At 54.1% G+C, this 23,785-nt stretch overlaps 11 protein-coding genes across 11 annotated transcripts; 3 read left to right on the forward strand and 8 right to left on the reverse strand.

Moving 5' to 3' along the window:
- Nucleotides 1-29: 29 nt before the first annotated feature.
- BO82DRAFT_354550 (uncharacterized protein) lies at nt 30-747 on the reverse strand. Its single transcript, XM_025635229.1, has 2 exons — nt 594-747; nt 30-543 (listed from the first exon to the last, which is right to left on the reverse strand). Exons 1-2 carry the CDS (start codon nt 660-662, stop codon nt 136-138), a joined length of 477 nt encoding a protein of 158 aa, XP_025491713.1. The 5' UTR covers nt 663-747; the 3' UTR covers nt 30-135.
- Nucleotides 748-930: 183 nt separating this feature from the next.
- BO82DRAFT_354551 (zinc-finger domain-containing protein) lies at nt 931-2,037 on the forward strand. Its single transcript, XM_025635230.1, has 3 exons — nt 931-1,385; nt 1,488-1,655; nt 1,713-2,037. Exons 1-3 carry the CDS (start codon nt 1,041-1,043, stop codon nt 1,839-1,841), a joined length of 642 nt encoding a protein of 213 aa, XP_025491714.1. The 5' UTR covers nt 931-1,040; the 3' UTR covers nt 1,842-2,037.
- Nucleotides 2,038-2,117: 80 nt separating this feature from the next.
- Nucleotides 2,118-2,669, reverse strand: BO82DRAFT_284082 (YjbQ family protein; the record flags this gene model as incomplete). The annotated part of the gene is made up of 2 exons (XM_025631444.1): nt 2,118-2,276; nt 2,394-2,669. The coding sequence occupies 2 exons, from the start codon at nt 2,667-2,669 to the stop codon at nt 2,118-2,120; spliced, it is 435 nt and encodes a 144-aa protein (XP_025491715.1).
- A 15-nt stretch (nt 2,670-2,684) lies between these two features.
- BO82DRAFT_81106 (uncharacterized protein) lies at nt 2,685-4,197 on the reverse strand. Its single transcript, XM_025641573.1, has 3 exons — nt 3,641-4,197; nt 2,805-3,573; nt 2,685 (listed from the first exon to the last, which is right to left on the reverse strand). The coding sequence occupies exons 1-2, from the start codon at nt 4,081-4,083 to the stop codon at nt 3,084-3,086; spliced, it is 933 nt and encodes a 310-aa protein (XP_025491716.1). The 5' UTR covers nt 4,084-4,197; the 3' UTR covers nt 2,685; nt 2,805-3,083.
- Nucleotides 4,198-4,638: 441 nt separating this feature from the next.
- On the reverse strand, nt 4,639-5,350 carry BO82DRAFT_364962 (GFA family protein; the record flags this gene model as incomplete). Its single annotated transcript, XM_025636981.1, has 3 exons — nt 4,639-4,753; nt 4,838-5,090; nt 5,161-5,350. 3 exons carry the CDS (start codon nt 5,348-5,350, stop codon nt 4,639-4,641), a joined length of 558 nt encoding a protein of 185 aa, XP_025491717.1.
- A 1,948-nt stretch (nt 5,351-7,298) lies between these two features.
- BO82DRAFT_284056 (F-box domain protein) lies at nt 7,299-9,031 on the forward strand (the record flags this gene model as incomplete). Its single annotated transcript, XM_025631443.1, has 2 exons — nt 7,299-7,612; nt 7,675-9,031. 2 exons carry the CDS (start codon nt 7,299-7,301, stop codon nt 9,029-9,031), a joined length of 1,671 nt encoding a protein of 556 aa, XP_025491718.1.
- A 259-nt stretch (nt 9,032-9,290) lies between these two features.
- Nucleotides 9,291-11,573, reverse strand: BO82DRAFT_335848 (glycoside hydrolase family 27 protein). Its single transcript, XM_025633315.1, has 7 exons — nt 11,224-11,573; nt 11,030-11,162; nt 10,821-10,961; nt 10,681-10,770; nt 10,308-10,610; nt 10,001-10,185; nt 9,291-9,899 (listed from the first exon to the last, which is right to left on the reverse strand). The coding sequence occupies exons 1-7, from the start codon at nt 11,293-11,295 to the stop codon at nt 9,495-9,497; spliced, it is 1,329 nt and encodes a 442-aa protein (XP_025491719.1). The 5' UTR covers nt 11,296-11,573; the 3' UTR covers nt 9,291-9,494.
- A 512-nt stretch (nt 11,574-12,085) lies between these two features.
- BO82DRAFT_432451 (NAD(P)-binding protein) lies at nt 12,086-13,391 on the reverse strand. The gene is made up of 2 exons (XM_025640786.1): nt 12,957-13,391; nt 12,086-12,890 (listed from the first exon to the last, which is right to left on the reverse strand). The coding sequence occupies exons 1-2, from the start codon at nt 13,350-13,352 to the stop codon at nt 12,294-12,296; spliced, it is 993 nt and encodes a 330-aa protein (XP_025491720.1). The 5' UTR covers nt 13,353-13,391; the 3' UTR covers nt 12,086-12,293.
- A 156-nt stretch (nt 13,392-13,547) lies between these two features.
- On the reverse strand, nt 13,548-16,758 carry BO82DRAFT_432452 (putative DUF221 domain protein). The gene is made up of 6 exons (XM_025640787.1): nt 16,533-16,758; nt 16,245-16,480; nt 15,891-16,183; nt 14,918-15,841; nt 14,469-14,867; nt 13,548-14,412 (listed from the first exon to the last, which is right to left on the reverse strand). The coding sequence occupies exons 1-6, from the start codon at nt 16,581-16,583 to the stop codon at nt 13,673-13,675; spliced, it is 2,643 nt and encodes an 880-aa protein (XP_025491721.1). The 5' UTR covers nt 16,584-16,758; the 3' UTR covers nt 13,548-13,672.
- A 3,488-nt stretch (nt 16,759-20,246) lies between these two features.
- On the forward strand, nt 20,247-21,825 carry BO82DRAFT_374721 (uncharacterized protein; the record flags this gene model as incomplete). Its single annotated transcript, XM_025637435.1, has 4 exons — nt 20,247-20,595; nt 20,638-20,687; nt 20,747-21,723; nt 21,768-21,825. The coding sequence occupies 4 exons, from the start codon at nt 20,247-20,249 to the stop codon at nt 21,823-21,825; spliced, it is 1,434 nt and encodes a 477-aa protein (XP_025491722.1).
- BO82DRAFT_415174 (FAD-binding oxidoreductase) lies at nt 21,767-23,738 on the reverse strand (the record flags this gene model as incomplete). The annotated part of the gene is made up of 4 exons (XM_025639948.1): nt 21,767-22,917; nt 22,949-23,084; nt 23,150-23,211; nt 23,270-23,738. The coding sequence occupies 4 exons, from the start codon at nt 23,736-23,738 to the stop codon at nt 22,166-22,168; spliced, it is 1,419 nt and encodes a 472-aa protein (XP_025491723.1). The 3' UTR covers nt 21,767-22,165.
- Between the last annotated feature and the right edge of the window lie 47 nt (nt 23,739-23,785).

Genomic DNA, 23,785 nt, shown 5'->3' on the forward strand with positions numbered 1-23,785 from the left:
CTGAGGCTTATTCTTTTCCTTCTTCTGAGCTTTCTTCTTTGCTTTCTTAATCATGGCGTCCATATCATTAGGGTCAGCTTCGCTGTCGTCATCCTCATCAGATTCCTCTTCACCTCCTCCGGCCTGCTATGCGTGTTAGTGGGCATCGACTGTCGTCATGTCATAGAGACCGTTAGCACTGACCGCGCTCTTCTTCTTTCGCTTGTAGTTGCCATAGGCCTGTCGACCACCGTAAACCATCTCATCATCATCCGCATCCAAGGAGCTGTCGGCGACGACAAACGGCTGGGGTGCAGGTGCGTCGAAGCCATAATCCAGCACCCATTCCGTATCACCCGACTCCGCGGCTTGTCGAGCAAGCGCTTCCTTCCGCTTTTCCTCCTCGGCAGCCAGGGCGGCTGCGACAGCGTCCATATCCGATTGAGGGGTCGACGGGCTTTGTACCGATCCCGTCGAAAGTCTTTGGCGCTTCGAGATTGGCGTAGTGGAAGTCTCACCAGAAGACTGCGGCGTGGACTTTTCAGCCGCGGCGCGTTGCATGAACTGTGCAAATTAGCATCGTGCGCAAGTAAATTAGATAAAAGGTCGCATACCTTCATCGTCAGCAGACGAGAAGACATGGTCTTCTCTGGCTTTGCGCCAGGTGTCGAGGGGGTAGACATGACGGCGATGAGGTCGATCAGAGCGTGAAGTGATGTGAAGATGAAAGAAAAATATCCACAATTCCAAAGCCGCACCCGCCTAAAGAAGGGTGCAACTCGAGGACCAGCAGAAACGCCTCGATTGCAAAGCAAGAAAATCGCGGGCGGCAGAATCCCACCGCATCCGCGGCAGGAGCGGCGCCGATTGGCTAATTCCGCTACTGCCAGCTCCCGCCCGCAGACTCTCACCATTGAGTGGTGGTGGTGGAAACCTCACAGGCTATTGCAATCCTCCTCCCCTTCAATCGACCCGGACTCGTCCATTGTCATCCTCCGCCCTCACCACCCCCCACCCTACCTCTTCTCGACCTCTCTGGGACCTCACTCTCGCCCAGCATGATGAACTGCGTCCGCAGCCGTGTCGCGGCTTTCTCTACCGCCTGGACCCCTCGGGTCGTCGCCCGGGCCAGCTACTCGACCACTGTCCCTCGTCTCAGCGAGAACACCCTGCACGCCAACGACCCGACCCCCTCCAAGCCCGTCCCGAACGTGTCGGCCACCAATGCCACCCCCGTCGACTCGATGGGCGCATGGGACAAGCCCCTGCAGGAAACCCCCGAGATTGCGGAGCGCACCCGCAAGCTCCAGGCTCCCAACCGGGCCACCACCTGGGCTGCCAGCCAGCAACCCCGAGAGAAGGCCATGGTCGGCCCTCGCTTCGAGCAGACGATAATGGAGATGCAGGTCCGTGATATCCCGAGCCATTGGATTCAGGAGAGGACGTTGGGATGAGTCCAGAAGGCGCGAGAGACAGAATCAACCGGAAACTGACATATTCTGTGCTAGCCCCAACCTTACGCCGCCATTGAGCTCATCCACAAGCAGCCGGTGCGCTGGACGAAGAAGCGGGTTGTTGAGTGTGACGGCGGCGGCGGTCCCCTCGGCCACCCCCGGATCTTCATCAACACCGACAAGCCCGAGATTGCTACCTGCAACTACTGCGGTCTTCCCTTCGTATGTTATTTTACCATGCTGCTGTGCATTGCAGAGTGCTAATCCGATGACATTCAGGCCCACGAGCAGCACCGCGCATACCTCAAGTCTCTCCCGGCCACTAGCTACCCCCTCGAGCCCACTGGTGATGCCGCCGAGGTGAACGAGAACCAGCGTGTGACCGATAGTGCCTTCGAGCAGCGGTAAAGAATTGCTTGCTTTTTCCTCCTTTGGCGTTGATGATTTTTTTTTTCTTGCTTGTCGTTTCCCCCGTTTGGCCCCCAGGCTGTTGTACAGATGTACCGGACAATGAAGTTGTTAGAACGAACCATTCCATTAAAAGTCGATGTAACCTCTTTGGCTACTTCAAACAACACTACACGAGACCCGAAACATAGTTGTTCGTACTTCTGAATTGTGAATTGGAGGCTGGATGCTATATACCACCCATCACAAAGAATACCACCCCTCGAGCCCTCGAACTCACGCCTTCTCACCCTGAATAGTAGCCACCACCTTCCGCGAGTGCCGACTCGTCCGGAATTCCAAATACCAGATCCCCTGCCATGTCCCCGTCGCCAACCGACCGTTCGTGATCGGGATCGTAACCGAAGCCCCAACCAACGCCGACTTGATATGCGCCTGTCCCAGTTTAAACCCAGATTAGTTTCATGTTACAACATTACCAGTAACAGTACCCATATCAACCCCCCTCCCCCCAAAGCACAGCATCTTCCAAGGGAAAGGCCAAAAACAAACCGGCATATCATCCTCCCCCTCAGCGGAATGGCGGTACAGGGTCCCCTTCTTGTCGTAGGGGGCGATGCGGTCCAGCGCGTCGCTCATGTCGGCCCGCACGTCCTCGTCCCAGTTCTCGTTCAGCGAGAGCGCGCAGCTGGTGTGCTGCACGAACAGGTGCAGCATCCCGACTTTGTAGTCCCGGATCTCGGGCAGCTCCGAGAGCACCTGGTCCGTGATCAGGTAGCTGCCCCGCGAGCGGGAGGGGAGGGTGAAGGATTTTTGGAACCAGGACATTTTTTTTGGTGGGTGTCTTGGGAGAGGGGGTTAGTTTGATTCTTTTGGGGGGGTTATTGGGGAGGGGTTAGGTGGTGGGTGAGTGAAGTGAGAGGGGGTCAAGTGCTTGATTTTGAGAGAGGGAGAGTCACGTACTGATGCGATAGATGGAGATGTAGGAAAGGAGGTGGGATTTGGTGGTGTTGACTTTGTTGGAGCTGAAGGTTGGAGCTAGACTCAGAGGAACGAATTTCAGGTGGGGGAGGAGAGACGGGTCCGTCGACGTCATTTGCGAGATCCGCGCATTATTTATCGCTGCAATTCTACAGGCTCTCCGCGTCGACACTATACACAAAACATTGTCTTCATTACATGGCAAAAGGAAGTCTATTGTCCTTTCCGGATCTATACCCCCAAAGAATACCGCCCCGTTCCTCATGAAGCCGAGCACACGCTTGCCTGCACAGACGGAGGATTGCTGGTCGCCGAACCCCAATCCGTGCTGCCCAAGGCTTTCCCTGCCTCGGTGGAATTATCCGATCGAATCTTTTTTGGGCTGTCTGTTAGCAGAATCGACGAAACGAAAGGAAAACTTACATAGTACTGCTGCTCGACATAATACCACCAATCATTACTCCGAAACGCATTGTCCGTGGACTGGCTGATCGGGTCGACCCAGACCGTATCCCTGGTGTCGAAATGCGCGTGCTTCGACCACGAGACATACACCTTCGGATGGTCATTCCCACGCACCCCTTCCGGTGCACGCGCGTCGCCAGCCGCGATCTCCTCGCTCGTCAGCGTGCTGTGGATCTGACTCCAGGCTAGATTATGGTAGCCGCTATGAGCGGAGAGCAGTGCGCGAGAAGGCGCCCACAGCTCGTTCGCGTCGCGCGAGTGCACGATGATGACTCTTTCCCAGTCACTACATCTCCGAGATTAGGCCCGTTTGATGTTGCCGAAAGACAAACAGCCGCAAGCGGTACACTCACTAGTCATGACCGGTGTCAATGAGGTCGAGCACCTTGGCCCCGTCCTTCTCATAGAAGAGATTATAGACCACGCGCACTTCGGTCTCATTGCACCGCTGCACGGTGTAGTAGATCGGGAACGCTGGGCCGGGATTCCCGGCGTCGACGCCCGGGTTGCGGCATTCGCAGCCCACGTCGGGGTATTCGCATTGCGGCGCCGGTGAGGTCTGGTGCGCCGCGTCGTATACGTCGGGCGAGCCCGGCGAGCCCCCGAAGGCCCAGGTCGGGTAGCATGGCACCTCGTGCAGGGCTTGACCGAAGAACCAGAGCGGCGCGTAGCGGTCCGCAAGCTCGACGCCGTCTTGGTTCAGCAGGGTTTGCATGTCAGCGTCCGTGATTTGCGTGACGGCTAGCGCTTGGGCGGCCAACGCCGCGAGCACGGTGCTTCGGCAGGCTGGCCACATTGTGGAAAGGATCTATACATGGATCTGGGGGCCCTGGATGTTGGCATTGTTGCGTGGTTGTGCGGAGAGCAGTCTTATAGATGTATCTCAAATCATCACATCAGCCTCGTCGGCTGACAACTCCGCGCTATACCGACTGATTGAACTTCTGAAGTGGATATCCTCCGATGGGCTTCTCACATTAGGGGCTCGGGACTTCCGTTGACTGATGGACCAGCATGACCCATGCCTAGGGTGACATCGGGCCGGGGTAATTGGAACATGAGCATGCAGTGCCATCACATTTGCATCGCGCCTGATAGGGCGGCCGGCGACGCCCAGCCTGACACCGGCTTCCCCAACACCAGCATGTTTCTCCTACAAGGAATGTGATTGGTTTACTCACATGTCGATCACGTTTTTGGTCTAACATATGACTATCCATAAAATTCCTAGTATACATATCATGCTGATCGTTTATCGTGCACTCGTCTGACTCGTATCGCTGACCAAAATCGTGTACGTGGTCCAGGGTGGTCACAGGTTATTAGACCCAGAGGATACTGCTTCCGATTCTTATTCCGTGGGCTTGCCCATATCATCGACCCTTTCACTGTCTTCGTCCATCCCAGCCCACTTGGGCTTGCCATCTGGGATCTCTACGACCCGCTGGTTGTAGAAGATGTGACAACTAGGATACCGCGTTAGCAAAGAACGAGCAGCTGCATCCCCCGGCGCACGCTCGCGCGCGGGGTGCAAGAAGAACATGACTTACTCAACCTCAAAAGCCTTCCGCCACTCCAGACGCTCTGCGTCGGTGTCTCCGCACTCGATCGTCTCCGGGAACAGCAGACAGACATTACGTCCCTCGTCCATGATCGGCGACCGGCACCACGAACAGAAGACCTTGGTGGGGAGGGAGTAATCGCGGGTCTTGTTGGTGGAGGAGTAGAATGCAAGCCCCTCGGCGCCCTTTTCGAAGAGCAGGTTCTCCTTGTGGAAGATGGCGGCCCATTGGAAGGGGGCGGCTGGGGGAGGGGGGGGGTTTCAGTTAGCTATCATCCGCAGCGTCTTCTGCTTCCATCACGATGAACTCACCATGGGTCATCTGACACCCGCGACAGTGACAGAACTTCGCCTTGAGTGGCTTCTCCTTGTTAAGCTTGTATTTTACTTGCCCACACTGACACCTGCCGCGCCACTTGACCTCGCCGAAGTCCTCGGCGGACCGGTGCTGGTAAGGCGGGCGCTGGGCCATGTCCTTGGTGCCTTCGGGTTTGTCCGACATCTCGGTCGAGTTGTTTCTGTGTTGGGTCGTTGAGATGAAGCGCAGGAATTGAGTGCTGCGGGCTGTTGTTGCTGCTGCTGCTGCTGCTGGCTGGTAGAATTTGGGGGTTGGGCGAAGGATGGGGGTCCAGAGTCGAAAGGGCGTCGATCGCATATCACAGAGAATGTAGGAAACTACGATTGTCGTTCAATTTGAACCACGAAACTAAATGTCGTGTGACTCGCTGAGTATCTCCTATTTATACAAGAGACTGTCGTGGGCTTTTCTGTGCAGGGTCTGGAACTGCGGATGATGTCATGACGATGTATTCGATGACGGACGTGGGCTGGGGGGCTTGGAAACAGAATGGCAAAATGACAGAATTATTGCGACGGTTGTTGAGCTGCTTGGGACTGGAAAAAAGGGTCTAGGGTGTTTTCTGGGGGTGAAGAATTGAGCGATTGTAAATAAGCTTAATTAAGGTCTGGCTGGTTGCTGGTGGGTGCAATCAATGGCAGTTAGTGGTTTGGGTTAGTGGCTTGTTACTATGAATAAATCAGGCTGTCAACCTGGGGGGAATCGCTGCGATGGCTGGATCTTAACTGGAAGCTTTGTCATCGGATTGTAATGTACGTGCGTACTTAGTATCTGCCCTATCGTCCGTCTGAAGGTGTTGTGTCTCCGATCGTCTCTGTTGGGGACTTCGTTGTCACTCTAGGAGGTGTTGAGTGCCGTACAGATAGATGTATTTACCGCCCAAGCGAGCCTACCAAGGCGTTTACTTCAAACAAGCATTGGATTCAAGACGATGACGATGGGTTCATGTAGCTTGATATGCAACGAAGAGGATCAGACGTAAAGGTCTTTATATTGCTGGTCAGATTGTTTTGAGAGGGCATATCAAGGAGGCGAGGTAAGGATATCAGCACAAGTGATGCAGCTACTATGAAGCGTGGCTGGCCCGTTTGTCATTGTGGCTGGTTGAATGTCTTGTGAGGGGCTAAGCATTGATGCTAGAAAAACAGGACAGAAGATCTTGATCAGATCGAGGATTGGCAATTAAAAAGTGGCGGTCTAATGTATTCCCATTTCTCAGGGTTGATTGGGACCGGATCCTGATGCTTTCCCAACTCAGCCACGGAGCCCAAGTATAGCATTATAGCCGATGTTTTGCAACCGGAGTTGCCGTCATTTGTCTATTCCAATGGGTGACTATGGGATAAATAAGGGATACATTGTGAACCATGACTGCATGGACATGACAATGGAAATAGAAATGGAAATACTGACGTTTGATTGCAAAGCCAACGAATTCAACACTAGACCGCATTGGTCATCCCATACAGCCATCTTCCTTCCCTCAGCTTCCTCTCTTCTCCCCCGTTCGGAACACAACGTCACCTCAACAAAAAACAACAAACTCTCACCACTCGGAAGATATCCTGACAACCTGTTCTCACTTCCTCTGATCCGACCCTGCAAGATGAAACCCACCCGTTCAGTGTCAGGAAGCACTCTCCTCCACTCCAACTCAACCTGAAACCCCCGCCCTTAATATAGGAAACTCTTGGCGGGCGACACCCTGTCATTTCGCTTGAGGAGAAATGCCAATCACCGACTCCCCGCCTCCCAAATCCAAACGAACGGCGGGTGCATGCATCTCTTGTGCATCGAATGAACGCTCTCTCGCGTTACGTGAAGGTACAAGTCTCAGGGCTTAATTATACCTCTTCCTCCCGTTCTCGCCGGCTTCTTCTGCTCTTCTTGTTCTCCGCTTCTCGCTTAGCTTGTCTCCATCCGCGTTTCAGCCTTCTTTATCTCCAAACTCCGATCATCCTTTCACCTTCTTGTCTGTCCTAATCTCCTACTTGGTTTTTTTCTGTGTCATCTTTGCGAGGCATCGACTCGCCCTTCCCATCCCCTCAGTTCCCCTCCAATCCATGTCCTTTCAGGTGGTGGATCTTGCATGATGGGTCTTCTGAGCCGACTTCGCAGACATTCCTCCAGGAACCACAGTGCGGGGAATGCGGCCACCTACGACCATCTCCGCACCGACATCGACGCCTATCCCCGATCGACCTCCAACCAAGACTTGACCAAATCCCTCCCACGACCGATTCTGCATCGTATCTTCGCCGCCGTATGTCCACACACCGTTGATGACAGCTATGAAACATCGGAGGAGTCCATGACTGAGGATGGTTGCATGCTCTGTGACATGCGCGACCTGGCCCACTGCGCATTGGTCTGCCAGCGCTGGTATCTGGAAGCCCGGGCTTTACTGTAGGTACCAGCGACCATCTTCAGCGCAGCACACGTCTAACGAGTTGTTTTTTCTTGCTTAGATACTCTCACGTCCGCATTGACCCCGTCCATTACTGCGAACTCGAAGTGGAACTATCCGCCAAACGAAAGCGACGCTCGTTCATGAATCGCAACGGGGAAGCCATCGATGCGCCCCAGGTCCGGCTCCGACTCTTCATGCAGACCGTGCGAGAATCGTCCGATCTGGGACATCGGGTTCTCTCTCTCCGCATGCCATACATGACTCGCGAGGCGAGCAAAAGCGAAATAGCCCGCACCATCTCCGTCCTGCCAAACCTCCGCTATGTCGACCTCCCCGCCGGAATCTTCAGCGACGACCCCTCGTGCCTGGCCTTGAAGCAGGAGCTCATCGGTCGGTGCCAGGATCTTCGCCGGATGAGCTACCGACACGGGGCCGAGGGCAGCTTTTCGCAGCTGCCCGACTCCCCGCTCTGGGTGAATCTGGAGGTCCTCGAGCTGTCCCGGCTGCAGATCGAGCCGCACATCCTGCGGATGGGCCTCGCCTCCTTCTCCCACCTCCGGGAACTCACCCTCGACGACCTGCCCTGGCTCGACGACTCCGCCTTCGCGCCCTCCGATACCCTCCCCGCGTTCCCGGCCGTCCAGCGCCTCACCCTCCGCGATACCCCGAACGTCACGGCAAGCGGGCTTGTCGACTTCTTCTCTCTGCCCCTCAACCGCAAAACCCTGCACTCCCTGACCCTCTCCGCCACCGGCGTCCTCCCGGCGACCTACCACCAGATCCTCTCCGTGGCGCCGCAACTGCGCTCCTTCTCCGTCAACCAGGAGGTCACCCGCTCGTTCCCCGTCGACACCACCCGCGTGCCCCCGCTCGCCTCCCGCTCCCTCGCCCTCCTCCACTACGAGATCACCTCCGCCGCCAGCCCCAAAACCGGCACTCTCCCGCCCATCGCCGCCTCCTACTACACCTACCTCATCTCCTCGCTCATGTCCCACGCCCTGCCCGCGCTTCGCGACCTGTACGTGCGCGATTCGACCTTCCCCGAGACCCTGCTGCTCGCCCCGCCTCCGCGTCTGCTCGGCGGCGGCGGCGAGGGCGCGCTGGGGGCCCCCCAATTCTTCCACGGGGGCCTCTCCCAGCCGCTGAACGTCTACAGCAAGGGGCTCGACGAGCTCGAGTGGAACTTCACGCCGTACGAGCCGCCGTCGACGCGCGGCCGCCGCGCCAGCACCACGCGGCCCGTGAGCTTCCACGACGCCCAGCTGAGTCGCACTTGGGGCGGCGACGCGCGCAAGAGCGTCCTGGTCGGGAACGGGTTTGGCGGGTTCCTGGCCGTGCCGGTCGAAGATGATGACGGTCGGCCCAAGAGTAGTGGGGGCTGGCGACGCGATAGTCGGCAGGATCTGTGGCGGTGAGCTGCGGCGGCGGTGGTCATGCTGTATGCTTGTGGGTAAACGTACGGATAATGTTGTAATGAGGTCAATTTGACCTGGACTCTTGGGTCGTTGTAGTAGATGTGGATCCCCTACTGGCTGTCTGTGACACTGGGGTTGGACAGGTTCCTATTTAGGTATTTACTCTATTTTTCTTTCTCTCGATTGATTTCCCTCCGTCGGGATTGGGTGGAATGGACATTTGGAAGTGGTTCCGGAAAATATCAGGATATGTTTTTACCACCGAGTTGAAAACTATGAAGATAGAAACATCGATTGTGTCACCATCAACCTCCGGCTCTTTCATACCGTGCTCCCATATTCTCCCTTCTGCTGAAGCCCACCTTACAATATACTGTCTGTGCGCTAGGATCAAGCAACCTACCACTTCCCAACTATTTGAGGCACTACCACCCAGCCGGAGATTTTTGAAAAGAAGAAGTGATCAACAAACATCCCCCACCACGAGAATAGCAGCATCGTGAGGCGCCAACTTCACACTATACTTATCCCGGACACACCCCAGATCATTGCCCGTCCAGGCATTCCGCACCCGGAACCCCGTCCCGCGGCGCCCGCGATGTTTCCCCTGCAGCTCGGGCACTTCCTTCCAGTACGCGGTCCGGGTCTGGGCGCGATCCTCCGAGTTCAGCATCAACACCAGCGTCCCGTTGAGCGTGGACGACGGCCCGGACCAGTACTCGGCCGGGTGCAACGGGTCGAAGGTCCAGTCGGCGTTGTAGCCCCATTTGTAGGGGTAGGCGGGGCGGCCCACTAGAGGGTCTTGGTTGAAGGCGAGGAGGTCCTTGTTGCTCAGGATGGCCAGGTGGGCTGCGTCGATCGAGTCCAACTTTTTGTACGCAAGAAGTTAGTTCTGGGGCAGTGGATGAGGTTTCTGGGGGAGAGGGGGGGAATTTTGTTGTTGTTGGGGGTAGAGGGGCAAAAACATACAGGAGTGCCAATAATCAGAGGGCTCTTCATGATCGCCCAGAGAGCGAAGTGGGCGCGGTTCTCAGCCAGCGTCAGGTTTCCATTCCCAACTTCCAGCATATCCGGGTCCGGGTGGCCCCAGAAATTGGCGTAGTTCATGAGCAAGGAGTTTTCGTTGGCAATTTCAGCGATGCGGGTCCAGTTCGCTGCATTCTCTGGTTAGTGCTTAATTCTTGAAGCGGAATGGAAGGGGAAAAAGGAGGAGAACGAAGATAGAGGATGAGGTTAGAATGGAAAGCCGGTGCTGGGAAAGAGAAGGGAGTCCTACGTGTAATGTCGCCCGACATGCGCCACGAATTGCCGGTTGCATTTCCCCAGGCATTCACGTCGGCTTGACCCCAGTCACAAAGAGAGTAGAGGATGGTCCGGTTCACGCTGAGAAGGGCATCGCGCATGGCCTGGTAGCGCTTCGCCGTCGTCGATTTCGACCAGTCGTACCTGGCCGGGGCAGCGTCTGCGAGTCCCGGGCAGGTGCCGTTCGGGTAGGGACCACCGTTGGTGCTGTCGGGCACGCAGGCGGTGTATTGGTCGGTCTGATTGGTTGGGACACCGCAGTTGTCGTACTTGAGGTCTGTATTGAGGCAATTAGTTGAGGGAGATAGAAGGGGACGAGCTGGGGGATTGGGGTAAAGATGCGTTACAGTCAATGCCCCATTCGGCAAAGGTCTGCGCGTCAATCTTCTCATACCCAAGACTAGCTGGGTAGCCAGCGCAGGTGGTCAGACCGGCACCTGTGATGCGTAAGCTTTTCTCTTCCATAGAGTATGACCGTATGACCCACTGCTATAGATGCCGACTTTCAGACCCAGAGCATGGATCTGATCCACCAGACCGGAGATTCCATCGGGAAACTTATCAGGGTCCGGGATTATGCGCTTGGTGGTTGTGTTGCGCCCGGACTTGATGGACCAGCAGTCGTCAACTAAGATGACGTGCAGTTGATTAGCAGTGTAAGTTTTGAAAGGGTTCCAGGGTAGTATATGGGCTCACTGTTGATATACTCGTAACCAAGGCCCTTCAACCCCAGGTCTATGACCTCGTTGGCGGCCGTGAGAATCTTATCTGCGTCGATTTCGCAATTGAACGCGTTCCACGAATTCCAGCCCAGGGCAGGCACGCGGCCCTTTTTGCATTTAGCCTCTGAAGCACGAAGAAAAGTTTGGACTTAATCCCGATCCTCGTACCACATCATCTTGCCGGACCAGGGCATTGGCCCTGGACATGAACGCCAACACCGTCAACGAAGACACCAACATAGTGACTAGGTGAATTGTATCTCAGTATCTCCAACAATGACCCTGGAATTACAAGGAGTGGAATGATGCTGGAACCGCAAGACCAGCCATGACGGCGGCGAGGGGAACGACGATCGTTACTTATATTGCTGGAAATTGTGGTGAAGCGGGGGTCCCCAGGGGGGTCAAGGAAAGAATCCTGTATGTAGATGGGGGAAAGAGCGACACGATGACCAGGTAGGTGAAACCCACACCAGGTTTGCTGGCGGATTTGTGGCATGTTCAAGAGGGGGTGGTAAACAATATGGGAAGTTGTGTACAGTATTTAGGCTATAGACGATTCTATCAGGTGTGATGTGCGCCTCGCAGCCACCCGAGTCAAGCTATTCGGGCTGCGTCCTGATTTCTCCGTGGTGGATTGGTTCCTGGTGGCTGGCGGGGTTGGCCGTGTTGGAAAGGGTAAAGCTGCAATTGGGGTGGACCAAGCTGCAGATGAGGTGCATTAGTGGCTGAGGGGAAGGTAAAGGTCCTTTCATGATTGATGAGATGAGTGGTGGATAGGGATCTGGATTGCAGGTGGTGTGAGGGGAGGAGGGAGAGAGCCTGAGCATGACATCTGACGCATCCCAATATTGGTTTTGATGACGGCGCATGCTTGGTGCATTTGGCAATAGTGCAGATAGTGGCTTTAGCTTTAGGCTTCCCGTGACGAGAGTGGTTACGCAGTGATAGACGATTTTGGATTGCAGAGACATTGGGCGGAGGGTCAAAGTGAGGCAGATGGTGTGGTATGAGTTAGTGAGTGAGTGGAGAGTGTGGAGAAGAAGAAGTAGTTGAGAGAGGGGAACCTTGGAGATGACAGCACCTCCACCACGACTAATTGTATATCCTGCAAGCCACAACTCCACAACATCCCAATCACTGTACAGACCAACCATTGACATCTCACAAACACCCAAATCTTTTATCATAAACATCACCACCCCCATCCCACCGCTGAAAACTTCCAAATCACACCTCTACTTTCTCTCTCCCCCGAACATCTCCCCGAAATACCTCTCAAAGGTCCTAACCTCGACCCCCGGAAAGAGCCCATTGTGCACCTCGCCCGGCGGCCTCACAAACCGCCCGGCCCCCTGCATCCCCTTGACCAAAATCCAGAACTCATCCGGAAACACACTCTTCCCCATCACCTCTGGCGGGATCGCCCCCTCGGGATCCTTCCACACGCGGTGCATCACCTCGAGCGGCCACACCGTCTTCTCCACCGTCCTGCCCGAGAACCGCTCCAGCAGCGCCGCGATCTCGTTGTATGAGATGCGGTCACTCACAAAGTTCAGCGTGCAGTTTGCGGAGATCTCGGGGTGCTGGACGGTCTCCACGAGGAAGGCGGCGAGGTCCTCGATGTGCGTGAAGTCGACCTTCGCGTCCGCGTCCCCCAGGATGTGCAGGGGGTAGGGGTCGGGCGGATCGGGGTTGACCCAGGGACACCAGGTCGTTTCGCGGGATTGGTTGTAGAAGTCGCCGCAGCCGATGAGGGTGTAGCTCATCTTGCCGGCGAGGATGGCGGGGTGGTGGAGGCATTGCTCGTTGGCGGTGGATTTGAGGTTCCATATCTGGTGGGGAGTTGGTTAGTTTGGAGGGTTTGTATGTGCTGGTTTAAAAGGGAGTGGTAAACGTGCAGGATGTAGGTATCCCATTGGATCATCCTCTCCCGGGGGCTGGTAGATATGGTGCATCCCATACTCGCTGGGGTAAAAGCGTTCAACGCCTGCGTGGGCCGCGGCGTCCTGGACGGTTCGTTGCGCGGCCAGCGCTTTGCCGTTCAGGGCGCTGATCACGACCTTGACGCCAGTCAGATGGGGGCTGAGATCGTCGGCTGTGGCGGAAAGAAGGTCGACAACTGCAGTCGACAGACGTTGACTCTGGTCGGATGTGAAGCTCTTGGCTTGATCGCGTGCGGAGGATTCGGATTGCGTTGCGACGATCTGAAGGACATGATGAGAAGTGGTGGTGAGGAGGGCGCGTAGGATTGCTTGGCCGATCTGGCCGGTTGGACCGAGGAGAGCGATCTTCATCCTGGATGCGAAAACTAAAGTAAGACTTTAGTAAGTCATCTACACTTGGTGATAATCGCTGATGGTTGATGCTTTTGTGTGTTGATGTGCGTATAGGGTAACATCACGGCTACGTCATGTTGATAGTGTCAGTCATTCACTTGGACTATTTCGACCTATCAGAAGGGAATAATCAAACGCATGAATGATGTGTTCTAGCGTGCGAAACCGATTCTAACTGATCACGCAAGCACAGCTCAACCAACATACAATATAACCAGCATAGGGGGTAGTATCGTTCTCTCATTCATAACAGTTCATAATTCGACGCCAAGGTCACCTCAATACAGAATCTTCAACTCCCACAATGGTAACTTCGGGTCAAATTTATCCCAGACAATTTTGTTCTTTTCACTCAGATGCGCCCCCTCGTTTGTGATGGGTATCAAGGGATCAGTGTCCACAACCTCTTGCTGACTGAAACCCCATCTGTCCCGTGGAATCCATACCGTTGGCGTTCGGGAGGTGATGCATGGCTCAAAATACGCGTTGTTTTGCTCCGCCTCCGAGTATCGAATTTCCATGTGGTCGCGGGGTACTTTACCTCGAATAGCGGCGTAGTCACGGTAGAGGTTGGGGTGAAACCACCGCCAAACAGATTGCCATTTGCTTTTGAGGTGCAGCTGGGGGGGACTCGTGTCAAGAGGTGTGGACGCTGCGGAAGCCTCTTTGGCGAGTTGAGCGGATTCCTCCACGTCGAGGGTGCGGGGAAGGAAGGAGTTCAAGGGGGCAAGGGCTTCATTGAGGGACATGTGGGCGAGAACGATGAGGATTAAGTAGATTACCATGATGATCAGGGGCCCGATGGCGCCTTTGATGGCGAAGAGACCGATCATACAGATATCTGCCAGGTAGAGGCCGGTCATCAGGTGTTGAAGGGCTCGTGGGTAGACGAGACCCTTGGTGTCGATGCGGAGATCGTACACAAAGAGGAAGTTGTACCGGTAGGCTTGGTAGACGAGGTAAAGACCGACGAATGCGAACCCGAGGATCAAGGGGGCGATGCAGGAGTATGTCAGAGCTAAATTATGGCGGTTGTTCAGCTAGTAGCACATCGGACTGAGCGGGACAACATACCTATCACGCCCATGTTCGTGAAAACAGGAAAGACATTTCCCCAGCTGAGACCACTCAGTGTCGCCCATCGCCGGTACAGTCGGCGTGGTGTGCGGTCAAGGAAGGTCGTGATAAATTTGAACACAACTGCTCCAGCGACTTGCACTATCGCCATAGAGCTCATGGTCAGGCCCTGTAGAAGAAAGTATGAGATGTAGAAATTGGTAGCCTTGGGTAAGTTCTGAGCCAGAAGGTCTTTGGCCGACAGCGGGTTTTTAATGATCTGCGCAGTCGCCGCGGATGCGGCAGATGTCAAGGTAGTGACAAGAAATACTTGGACCACTTGGAAGCAGAAATGTGCACTTTGGGTGAAAAGCTCAACACGGGCATCTGAAGGCACACCTGCGCATCTGGCACATGCTGTATACTTCGTTACAAACCAGTCTCACAAAAAGTAGGATGAACCATACCTCGACAGATAACAGGGACTAATGACATTAGCATCGAAAGAGCAGCAGACGGCAACAGCCCCGAGATGAGGCCGATGATCACATCTGGTAAGTCGTTCAAAAAGCCCAGAAATGGCACAAGGTTGGTAAGAGAACTGATGTTTGAAAGTGTGCCGACCAAGGCGGATGGGATAGACCAAAATATGACCAGAGCTGCAAGACCGCCTTGAACCAAGAACCTGCGCCCGATACGCTGCCACCAGCTAAGATTCAATGCTGACCAAACGACCTCACTGGGAGAGATACCGATGAAGCGTGGGGTCATATGCAATGGCTGATGATGCGACAGCGTTTGTAGGGCGATTTGCGCATCATTCTGTGTGTGAAACTCAATGAAGACTGCGGATAGATTCTTCATCTCTCCGTTTCTATGTTTTTTTTGAAGATCGTCGACCTCTTCAATGACCTTGACAAGCTCGGTTCGCAACCAGCGAATCGTATCAACCCTCTTGCCGAAAAGCTTGGGGCGATGAGTTGGCCTTCGCACACCATGATACCAGCCCGATGCGTCCGCTTCACAATCATGACAGGCATCAGCCTCTAAGCAGGACTTGGACGGCGAAGCTCCTTTCCTGATGGCCTTAAGACGAGCTGAATTCGCTGCCCGAATAAGCTTCGTTTCGGCGCTTTCGAGCTTATAGGCTAGCTTGTCTCTTTTCTGAGCCTTGTCGTCCAACTTCTTACAGTCGGAAGTAATCCACATTCGCCGGATTGATTGTCCAAAGACCTGTCGCAGTGTCTCCTCATTCTTGTATTCCTCGGGCACCGACATGAAAAGCACCGTCCTGGACGATATACGACGCGCATACGCAGGGGAGTTCAAGTACGCCTGTCGCAAGTTGGCATAAAACACGCTCTCTCGCGTGATAACAAAGAAAACAAATGCTTTCAACTGTAAGCGACGTTCAGAAGTACCCTGAGAAGATCACCTCACTGAAGAATATGCATGCCATGACGGCATGAGCGTAATAACGCTTAGGATCCGTGACGTTGCTGAAACTCAGCGCATCGAGTTGGGTATTCCCTGCACCTCCGGTGGCATGTATAGGCAACAGGATAGGCCAAGTGATCACACATCCAGTGAAACATGTCGCAGACAGAACACGCAGGAATCGCAAGAACAGATAGCCGTCCAGAGACGAGTTATGCAGCACCTGAGCATCATTGATCCTAAAGAACTCTCCGAACCAATTGACAAAGCCTGATGGCAAACGTGGGGCTCGCTCACTACGGAAGTTCTAAGTAAGTCGTCGTGACAGCAAATGAGCTTGGGATGGATGCTACGTACTGTTTATGCCAGCAAGGCAGATGAGTTCTGGGTGCATACCACCGCAGTTGAGTTCGCCGACAGATCAGAAACAAGCCAAACCAGAAGGCCGCGATCACCAAGGCAGGGATCAAAGTTGTTAGAAATGCTGAAAGGGAAGTTGAGCCCCCACCAAGTCCGAAATCTCCTATTACATCGGAACTTGTCGAGGAAGCGTTGCCCCGCGAGGAGCCAACGTTAGGATCATTGTCAGAGCTCTGATAACCCAATCAGCACGCAGCCTACGAAATACACGAGGGGTGGTCTCACGAGAATGTTATTCCGCTTCACAAGCGGATCAAGCACGGCTCGAAGAACCATGTCACTTGGCTATACAGCTAGCTATTTGTAGCTTGCCGGTAGGAAGAGAAAGGGCCAAAGGTTAAGACTGCTCGAGATATATGCAGCCTTCAGAGGACAATCGCATTTGCCCCTAGAGCCACCACCACAACAAGCTTTCAGATTCCGGGTCGTGTCTTGCGTATTTGAGTGGCAGGCATGTCGAACCTGTCACTTGAGGCACAAGCCACGCAAAAGTACAGTACATAGCCTGGAAAGGCTGAAGCTGCAAAGCATGCAGGCTAGCGCGATGTGACTCGAGAAGTGGTAGACTGGCCAATGAGAGTGGCAGGAATGTGGATGGTCGCGTATCGATGTTGATTGTGGGTTCTTAGTGGTTATCAGCTGTGGTTCGCTTATCTGCTATGCCGTTGGTCAGAAGCACGAGATGGCACACTCAAATTACATTTCAGGGAACTGAGTCCACGATTGCAGTAAGAATCGTCCATCTTGACATGGAACTGTGCGATCAGCGGGTTTTGGTCGTGGAAGAGCGCAAAATGAGATACCGAAGAGCAGCGCACAGCAGGCCATCAGCTGAGCCAACATGCAGACCATGCATGAGATCCCCCCTAGCAGGACGCTCCTGTAGTGGTTGACGATTCTCAATGGTTCCTGATCCTTCGGACAAGCAATGTGGAATCAATAGAGGATGGGGCGCTGCCGATCGGCGGATTTAGCTGATCAGCCCGGCCGGAGCTTCTGCCAGCAAGGGATGGCTGCCTTGAGCACTCCCTTTCGCTGTACCGCGAGTGTCGATGGAAAAGTTGCACCGTAGCATATTCTGTTGCTTCATCGATGATCTTTCAAAGACTTGACTCTGAATCCTGCACGTAATGAATTTGCGACCTGGTGGACTTGCCTCCAATATCGCATCCATTTCTTGGCCAGGCAGGTGCTGCAAGGTGACAGCTCAAGCTTGCCTGTGGGACATCCACGCAATCATTTTCAGAGTTGGAAAAGGGGTTGGCGAATAAACAACGGCCCCACACGGTAGCATTGATGTAGGATAGAGAGCAAGATGAACAATTGATTGTTGCGGGAAGAGTAGATCCGGAATATGTGGAGGGGAAACTGGGAGTGCCAGATTAACAGGCTTACCATGTATGGTTAGATGGTTACCCTGCAGTAAGTGCTCACCCAGGACTCCCGGATGGGTATGAGGAGCATCTCGAAACACTGAAGACAGTTGGTTAGATCCAATGGAAACCTAGGTTCGAATTAGTGTCGGTGCAACACCTCATACCACAAAAGCTCATGCCAGATTAAGCATTGTATACGTCATACGCTGGCATGCTATGAATGAGCTTCTGGAGTTGGGAGCTGAGGAAACTGACACGCTCAGGGCTTTCAATCAGTTGAAGGGATAGAACGTGTGGAGGGTAGCCCATATTTTGGAGAGGCCTCTGTTCAAGGAGATTATGACCAATAGATAAAGGTGTGGCAATGCCCAAGACAGGAGCTTAGGAAGATATACCAACTCAGGGACACACATCATTATCTTAATCATGAAGCACCCGCGGCAGGTCCAAGTATGAGTAAGCGAGGAATAGCTGCCATCAATGCCTGGAGAAGATGGCGTTAATCTGGTCACAAAAGCATACTGAATAAGGTTCGACTTGTCACTGAACTTGATGGACGTAGGCGCTTTAGACTCCAGGGGTTGTTTTTGTGGTAGACAGGCCGGCTCGAAAGTGAGTCAACAAAGTGGCTCATCGATTGTTGAATGTGTTTGAAGTTTTTCCTAGTCTCAAGACTGACGTCTCCAGATCCAGCTGGGCTGATCGTGGGCCGATGTTACTACATGCTGGTTAGGCCAAGAATTGAGCCAAGCTCTTAACAATAGTAAACCATGCTGATTGTCGGGCCGAAGCGAGCCATTGTAAACATACTATGAAGTTCCTCATAGCGACTGAAAGGGCTGTTTGGCACTGCACTTGGATTCTTGCACTTTCTCAAAGTGCACTAGAAGAGGCCAAGCAATGTAGTAGTCCTTATCTACACGCAGTGAACGGTCCGGCAACTTGTCGAACCCATACCCAATCCCGAAGAGGCTGTTTCCAGTGTAAGCAACGCCATGTCAAGGTCTGCTTCTTCCTTCATACTCTATATATTCATGCCTTCTCGACTAAAGTAGATAAGTGTGATGAAACGCGCCCGAATTGCAGCGCATGTGCGCGACGGTCGTTATCCTGCAATTATCCTGCACCGAAACAATACAGAACCCCCTTGGCCAGCTTCGCAAAAGAAGAGAGAAGTAACACCGATCATCACAAACCGAGTGCGATGGCCGAGGCTACTGCAGACTCATCAGCCGCGCGTCTTTCGAGATTAGATGAGATGCGACTTGTCTACCATTTCCTCACAATGACCTTCCGCACCTTGTCGAGGAACGAAGAAGACCATTCCTTCTGGTCATCCACCGTGCCCCAGGCTGCAATATCGTACGCTCACGTGATGGATGCTCTGTTGGCTCTGGCCGCCCTGCACATGGCTTCCAGCGACGCCCCTGCCGAGCCGTCGAAGGACTGGCTGAAAACTGCTTTGGAGTACTACACGGCGGCTTTGACGTTTCTACGCGGCAACTTATCTAGCAATGATACTGATCAGCCAGGGGACGCCGATGCATCAGCGATCTGTTCCGTCTGCATCTTAATCTTCACGACAGCATACCCAACGTGTCCACGGATTGCCATGACGAAGACTCGCTGAATGAAATCCTAGAGATACACATGATGCTCAAGGGTACTAGATGCCTCTCACTCCTGAATGGTAGCTTACACAATCAATATCACAGCCCCGGCAACAGGCCAAAAGATAGCCTTCGGGTTATAAATGAAGAGGAGGAGTCAGTATAACACGTAGTACTTGATATTGTTGAATATGCTGAACTAATACATTTCCAGAGCTGACCAGAGCTTGAGAGAGCTACACAGGTAAGCCTCCCTTTAACGGTATACTAGAGTCTCTACGGTTTGTTCTGAGGCTAACATCTACAGGGAAATCATGGAGAGGCTCCGGGAGGTCCGAGCAGAAATAGACAGAAGCAATCACCCATATACACCGGTGCTTCGGGATACATACCAGCTTCTTGAAGAAGCTATTGGTGCCGGGCCCGCGAACACTGGAAGTATACAGTGGACACTGGAGATCAGTGATGAGTATCTTGACCTTCTGAGAGAGGGCGACTGGCTTGCGCGAGTTCTTCTGCTGTTCCATGGCCTAGGAATGCATCTAAGCTCTAGGCGATGGTGTACCAGGAACTCAGAGAGACGTCTAGTGAGGTCTATACTAACAGCCGTGATAGCTGTTCCTGCGCAATGGGTGAATCTCACAACGTGGGTAGAACGATGCTTGGATATATAATACTGGATGCTTACAGATGTACTTATGATTTGTATGATCCCCATAACGTGTATGTACTGTACATGTAAGTTAAATCGCCCCCACTCATGGATCAACTACAGTACAGTACACTTTGACGAGCACTAGTAAGAGAAGTGTAAAATTCCAGATTGGCATACCGATTGGTGTAAAAAAGAGTCATTGGGGGTAATGGTACTGTAACAGAAGGATACAAAGCCCGTCACAGAGCCCTATTCTTCGAGCAACAACTTCTTTTCATTGCGCGATCTTTCTTCCATCATGCTGATAACACGAAAGCTTCTTCGGCGAGAGATCCGCTACGAATCTGTCAAGGAAGAGGAGACAAACATTCTCCATCAACTAGGGTACTATGATAAGCAGTTTGAGTTCTTTTCTCATCTCCACAATCACCAAGGCTGGATCCAAAACACTGTCGCGCACCACTTGAGCCTAGACTCTCCCGATCTGGGTCATGTATCAGATATTGAGGACTGGTTACATGAGAGCTTCGACGTCTGCGTTCCGGTCACCATTCGCCCCAAGGGCATCAGGGTGATTCTTCGACTCCCGCTCCCCTATCGGGTCGGTGAGGATTTTATGCCAGGAAATGGGGATGAAAAGGTCCGATGTGAAGCAGGGAGCTATACATGGCTATAAACGAACTTTCCAGATGTGCCGATTCCAGCACTCTATGGGTTTGCTCTTTCGACCGGTGAAACTGTATTCAGCCACTCTGAGATGCCTCCCTCCCCAGCCAGTGCTAATCCGTGCATTCCCAGTTCACTTGCGACAACTTGCCGCTCCTATATCGGTGGTTTCACTCATTCCCGCGTCTGGCTTGCGCATGGCTAGGGTTTCCAGTTCCATCCAGATACGTTCCCCATCAGCCAGCGAGAAACGAGCACGCCGTTACCTCCAGCTATCTGCTTCTTGAATACATTGAGCCCACTACCCGGGGAAGCATACTGTCAAACACATGGGCAGACGCCCAAAACGACAGCAAACGGCGGGCGAATATTTTCCACGGTCTCGCGCGCATTCTACTGCGCAGCAGCCAGACCCCAGACCCCAAGATCGGCTCCTTCATCATCGACCCCAAGGGGTATTTCACGTTGGCAAACTGGCCCCTTTCGATGGAAATCCAGCAGCTGGAGAACGAACACATCCCTACAGGCACCCCGCGGGACTATACTTATTCTACTGTGGACTCATACGTGACAGATATTTTCGACTGCCACGACTGCCGGTTTCGGCATCAGCCTAACGCAATCAATGACCTTGGGGACTGTTTGTTTCAGCTCGCTTCCCTCGCCGGGATGCGGACCGTCTCCAAATCAATCTTCCAGAAAGGCCTCCGACGCGGGCCATTTGTGTTCTCGCTGACCGATCTTCACCAGCGCAACATCTTCGTGGATGCGGATTGGGATGCGACGTGCCTGGTGGATTTGGAGTGGACGTGCGCTTTGCCGGTGGAGATGGTTCGGCCTCCCTACTGGCTCACAAATATGGGTGTCGATGAGCTGGTGGCCTCGGAGAGCGATCCGGTTTGCACCGAATTCATGGACGCGCTCGTTGCAGAGGAGAAAGCAATCGCGGTGACGGCAAGTCACAGCAACAAGTCGCCCCCGCTACTCTCGGAAATCATGCAAAAAGCCTGGGCGACGGGAACGTTCTGGTATACCCTCGCTCTCTTCAGCCCGTCTGGTCTCTTCATGATTTTCAAACAGCATGTGCGACCACTTTTTGCAAAGATCAGGTTGAAGAGTTTCATACGGTTATGCCTTTTTTTTTTTGGGAAAGGGATATAGGACGCATTGCAGCTGAAAAGCTCTTTGACAGAAAGCAGTACGACAGATAACTCCAACAGGCGTTCGAGGCCGATCCCCAGGCATGATCTCCCCTGCGTCATGACCGGTTTTCCTCTTCGGGCTATTATGCCTGGGCTTTAGAATCCTCGAAAGAAGTATGAGAAAGATGGTATGTTGTTTGCAGCTTTGGTCGGTCGAAACATGAGGGTCGGTCGTGAGCTCAGGTCTCAAAGCTATACATCAATACACCGCACGGATGCCATACTCTTTGCGCCCATACACTGCAAGATGCTCCGGGATTTCGGGAATGTCAGTCCATACAGATTCCACATAGAACTTGACATACAAGAAAAGGACAACAGCCGATATAGAGCGAGAGGTCATGCACTATCACGCAAAAGGAACCCCCCCAAACTGCAAATCCTGCCAAACGCCCTCAGGATCATACTCGTCCGCCACCGCCCGCATCTGCCTCACATTCTCCGCCCCATAACTCGCCAGCACCTTCTGCCCCGCCCCCGCAAAGTTCATACACTTGAAATCCAGAAACACGCCACTTTTCCGAGCCAGAGCCTCCACCATCTCCGACATCGTCCGCACCGCCCGGTGGGCAGCAGCATCAACATCTACCCCAGCATCCTGCGACCACTCACACGTGAAAACCCACCAGCACTGCGGCACCTCCTCCAGCCCCATGATATTCCCGCCCCGGTTCCTCCCCGCCTGCACGCCCGCTGTGCCCATGGGCTGGATCGTATAGTGCAGCACGCAGCCTACGGGAAGCGTCGCGCGCAACTGGGCCCAGCACTGATAGACCCGGTCGTAAAGATCGTGCGAGACCCGCGTGGTCACGGAGCTTATCGCTCGTTTCCCCGGGAGATCCTGGGCATGGCCCATGACTTCCGCGAGCGAGAGGAGCGTGCCAGTTGTGGTGGGCAGCGCCGTCCCTGTCTTCCGGGGGTTGAGGTCGTGGAAGGGCGCAAAGGCAGACACGGACGGTGATGATGCAGCTATGTGATCGGCGTAGAACATGCCGACGGCGACGACGCCGTCGTTGAAGTTCGTGAACAGTCCTATCTTGGGGTCGTCCTCCATAGCCATCTGCGCGGCTGCTGTAGCTCTATTGATTTCCGTATAGTCATCTGGGTTGTAGAGATCGATAGTATACTGAACAGGGGTTTAGAGGATGCGTCTCGAGGTCGAACCGCGTCACGATGCCGAACTTGGTGCCTCCGCCTTTGAGGGCCCGGTAGAGGTCGGGGTTTTCGTGGGCGTTAGCATCGACGACTCTGCCATCCGCCAACAGAACCTGGGCCACGCATTGTCAGTGCATCAGTTCCTGAAAATCTGGCGTGAAGACGGCAGGATAGGCACCTCGTAATTCCGGACCCCATCGGCCCCCGTCCCATACAAATTCGGCAACGCGCCCATCCCTCCTACAGCCCAGATTATCAGCTTCTCACTCCCCAATTCATTCCAGAGGAAAAACCTCACCTCCAAGAACAAATCCCGCCACCCCAACCTGCACCTGCCTCGCCCCCACAGCCTCCAGCCCTCGCGCCTCCAGCCACCCATACACCTCGCCCCAGGTGCAGCCTGCCCCGACCCGCGCGACCCCATCCGCTGTGACCTCCATCTCCCGGAATCGGCTGATATCCAGGACGAGCGCCGACTCATCGGCGCTGCTGAACCCGGCGTTGGGGTTGTGGCCCGTCGCGCGGAGGGCGAATTTCGTGTCGGTTTGTGTGAGGATCGCCAGGGCTTGGGCGAGCTCTGCGACGGTTCTTGGGTAGATGTAGCCCGCGGCGTGGGTCCAGCAGGTTTGGGACCAGGGGGTGGTTACTGCGGTGTGGTAGTGGGGGGTGAGGGCGGGGGTTATTAGTCTATCCTGGAGGAGGGGGCTGAGGTGCGTGAGGGCGGCTTTTGTGTTCGTTTTGGTGGTGGTGGTGGTGGCGGTCGGCATGGTGTGTAGTGTTCGTGGTTGAGGGGGAGAGGATGAGTTGGGGTTGG

The sequence above is a fragment of the Aspergillus uvarum genome (genome assembly GCF_003184745.1).
Source record: "Aspergillus uvarum CBS 121591 unplaced genomic scaffold BO82scaffold_28, whole genome shotgun sequence".
Taxonomy (NCBI): Eukaryota; Fungi; Ascomycota; class Eurotiomycetes; order Eurotiales; family Aspergillaceae; genus Aspergillus; species Aspergillus uvarum.

Excerpts from the sequence above, each read along its gene's own strand:
- BO82DRAFT_432451 (XM_025640786.1), bottom strand. The coding sequence starts at position 13,352 with ATGAAGATCGCTCTCCTCGGTCCAACCGGCCAGATCGGCCAAGCAATC. Across the intron at positions 12,891-12,956 it reads CAATGGGATACCTACATCCT|ATATGGAACCTCAAATCCAC; the intron begins GCACGTTTACCA and ends ACTCCCCACCAG.
- BO82DRAFT_432452 (XM_025640787.1), bottom strand. The coding sequence starts at position 16,583 with ATGGTTCTTCGAGCCGTGCTTGATCCGCTTGTGAAGCGGAATAACATT. Across the intron at positions 14,868-14,917 it reads AGTCCCTGTTATCTGTCGAG|CATGTGCCAGATGCGCAGGT; the intron begins GTATGGTTCATC and ends CGAAGTATACAG. Across the intron at positions 14,413-14,468 it reads CACGAACATGGGCGTGATAG|CTCTGACATACTCCTGCATC; the intron begins GTATGTTGTCCC and ends GCCATAATTTAG.
- BO82DRAFT_81106 (XM_025641573.1), bottom strand. The coding sequence starts at position 4,083 with ATGTGGCCAGCCTGCCGAAGCACCGTGCTCGCGGCGTTGGCCGCCCAA. Across the intron at positions 3,574-3,640 it reads ATTGACACCGGTCATGACTA|TGACTGGGAAAGAGTCATCA; the intron begins GTGAGTGTACCG and ends TCGGAGATGTAG.
- BO82DRAFT_354550 (XM_025635229.1), bottom strand. The coding sequence starts at position 662 with ATGTCTACCCCCTCGACACCTGGCGCAAAGCCAGAGAAGACCATGTCT. Across the intron at positions 544-593 it reads CTCGTCTGCTGACGATGAAG|TTCATGCAACGCGCCGCGGC; the intron begins GTATGCGACCTT and ends TAATTTGCACAG.
- BO82DRAFT_335848 (XM_025633315.1), bottom strand. The coding sequence starts at position 11,295 with ATGTTGGTGTCTTCGTTGACGGTGTTGGCGTTCATGTCCAGGGCCAAT. Across the intron at positions 10,611-10,680 it reads TGCCGAATGGGGCATTGACT|ACCTCAAGTACGACAACTGC; the intron begins GTAACGCATCTT and ends GCCTCAATACAG. Across the intron at positions 9,900-10,000 it reads CTCTGATTATTGGCACTCCT|TTGGACTCGATCGACGCAGC; the intron begins GTATGTTTTTGC and ends GCGTACAAAAAG.
- BO82DRAFT_354551 (XM_025635230.1), top strand. The coding sequence starts at position 1,041 with ATGAACTGCGTCCGCAGCCGTGTCGCGGCTTTCTCTACCGCCTGGACC. Across the intron at positions 1,386-1,487 it reads AGACGATAATGGAGATGCAG|CCCCAACCTTACGCCGCCAT; the intron begins GTCCGTGATATC and ends ATTCTGTGCTAG. Across the intron at positions 1,656-1,712 it reads ACTACTGCGGTCTTCCCTTC|GCCCACGAGCAGCACCGCGC; the intron begins GTATGTTATTTT and ends GATGACATTCAG.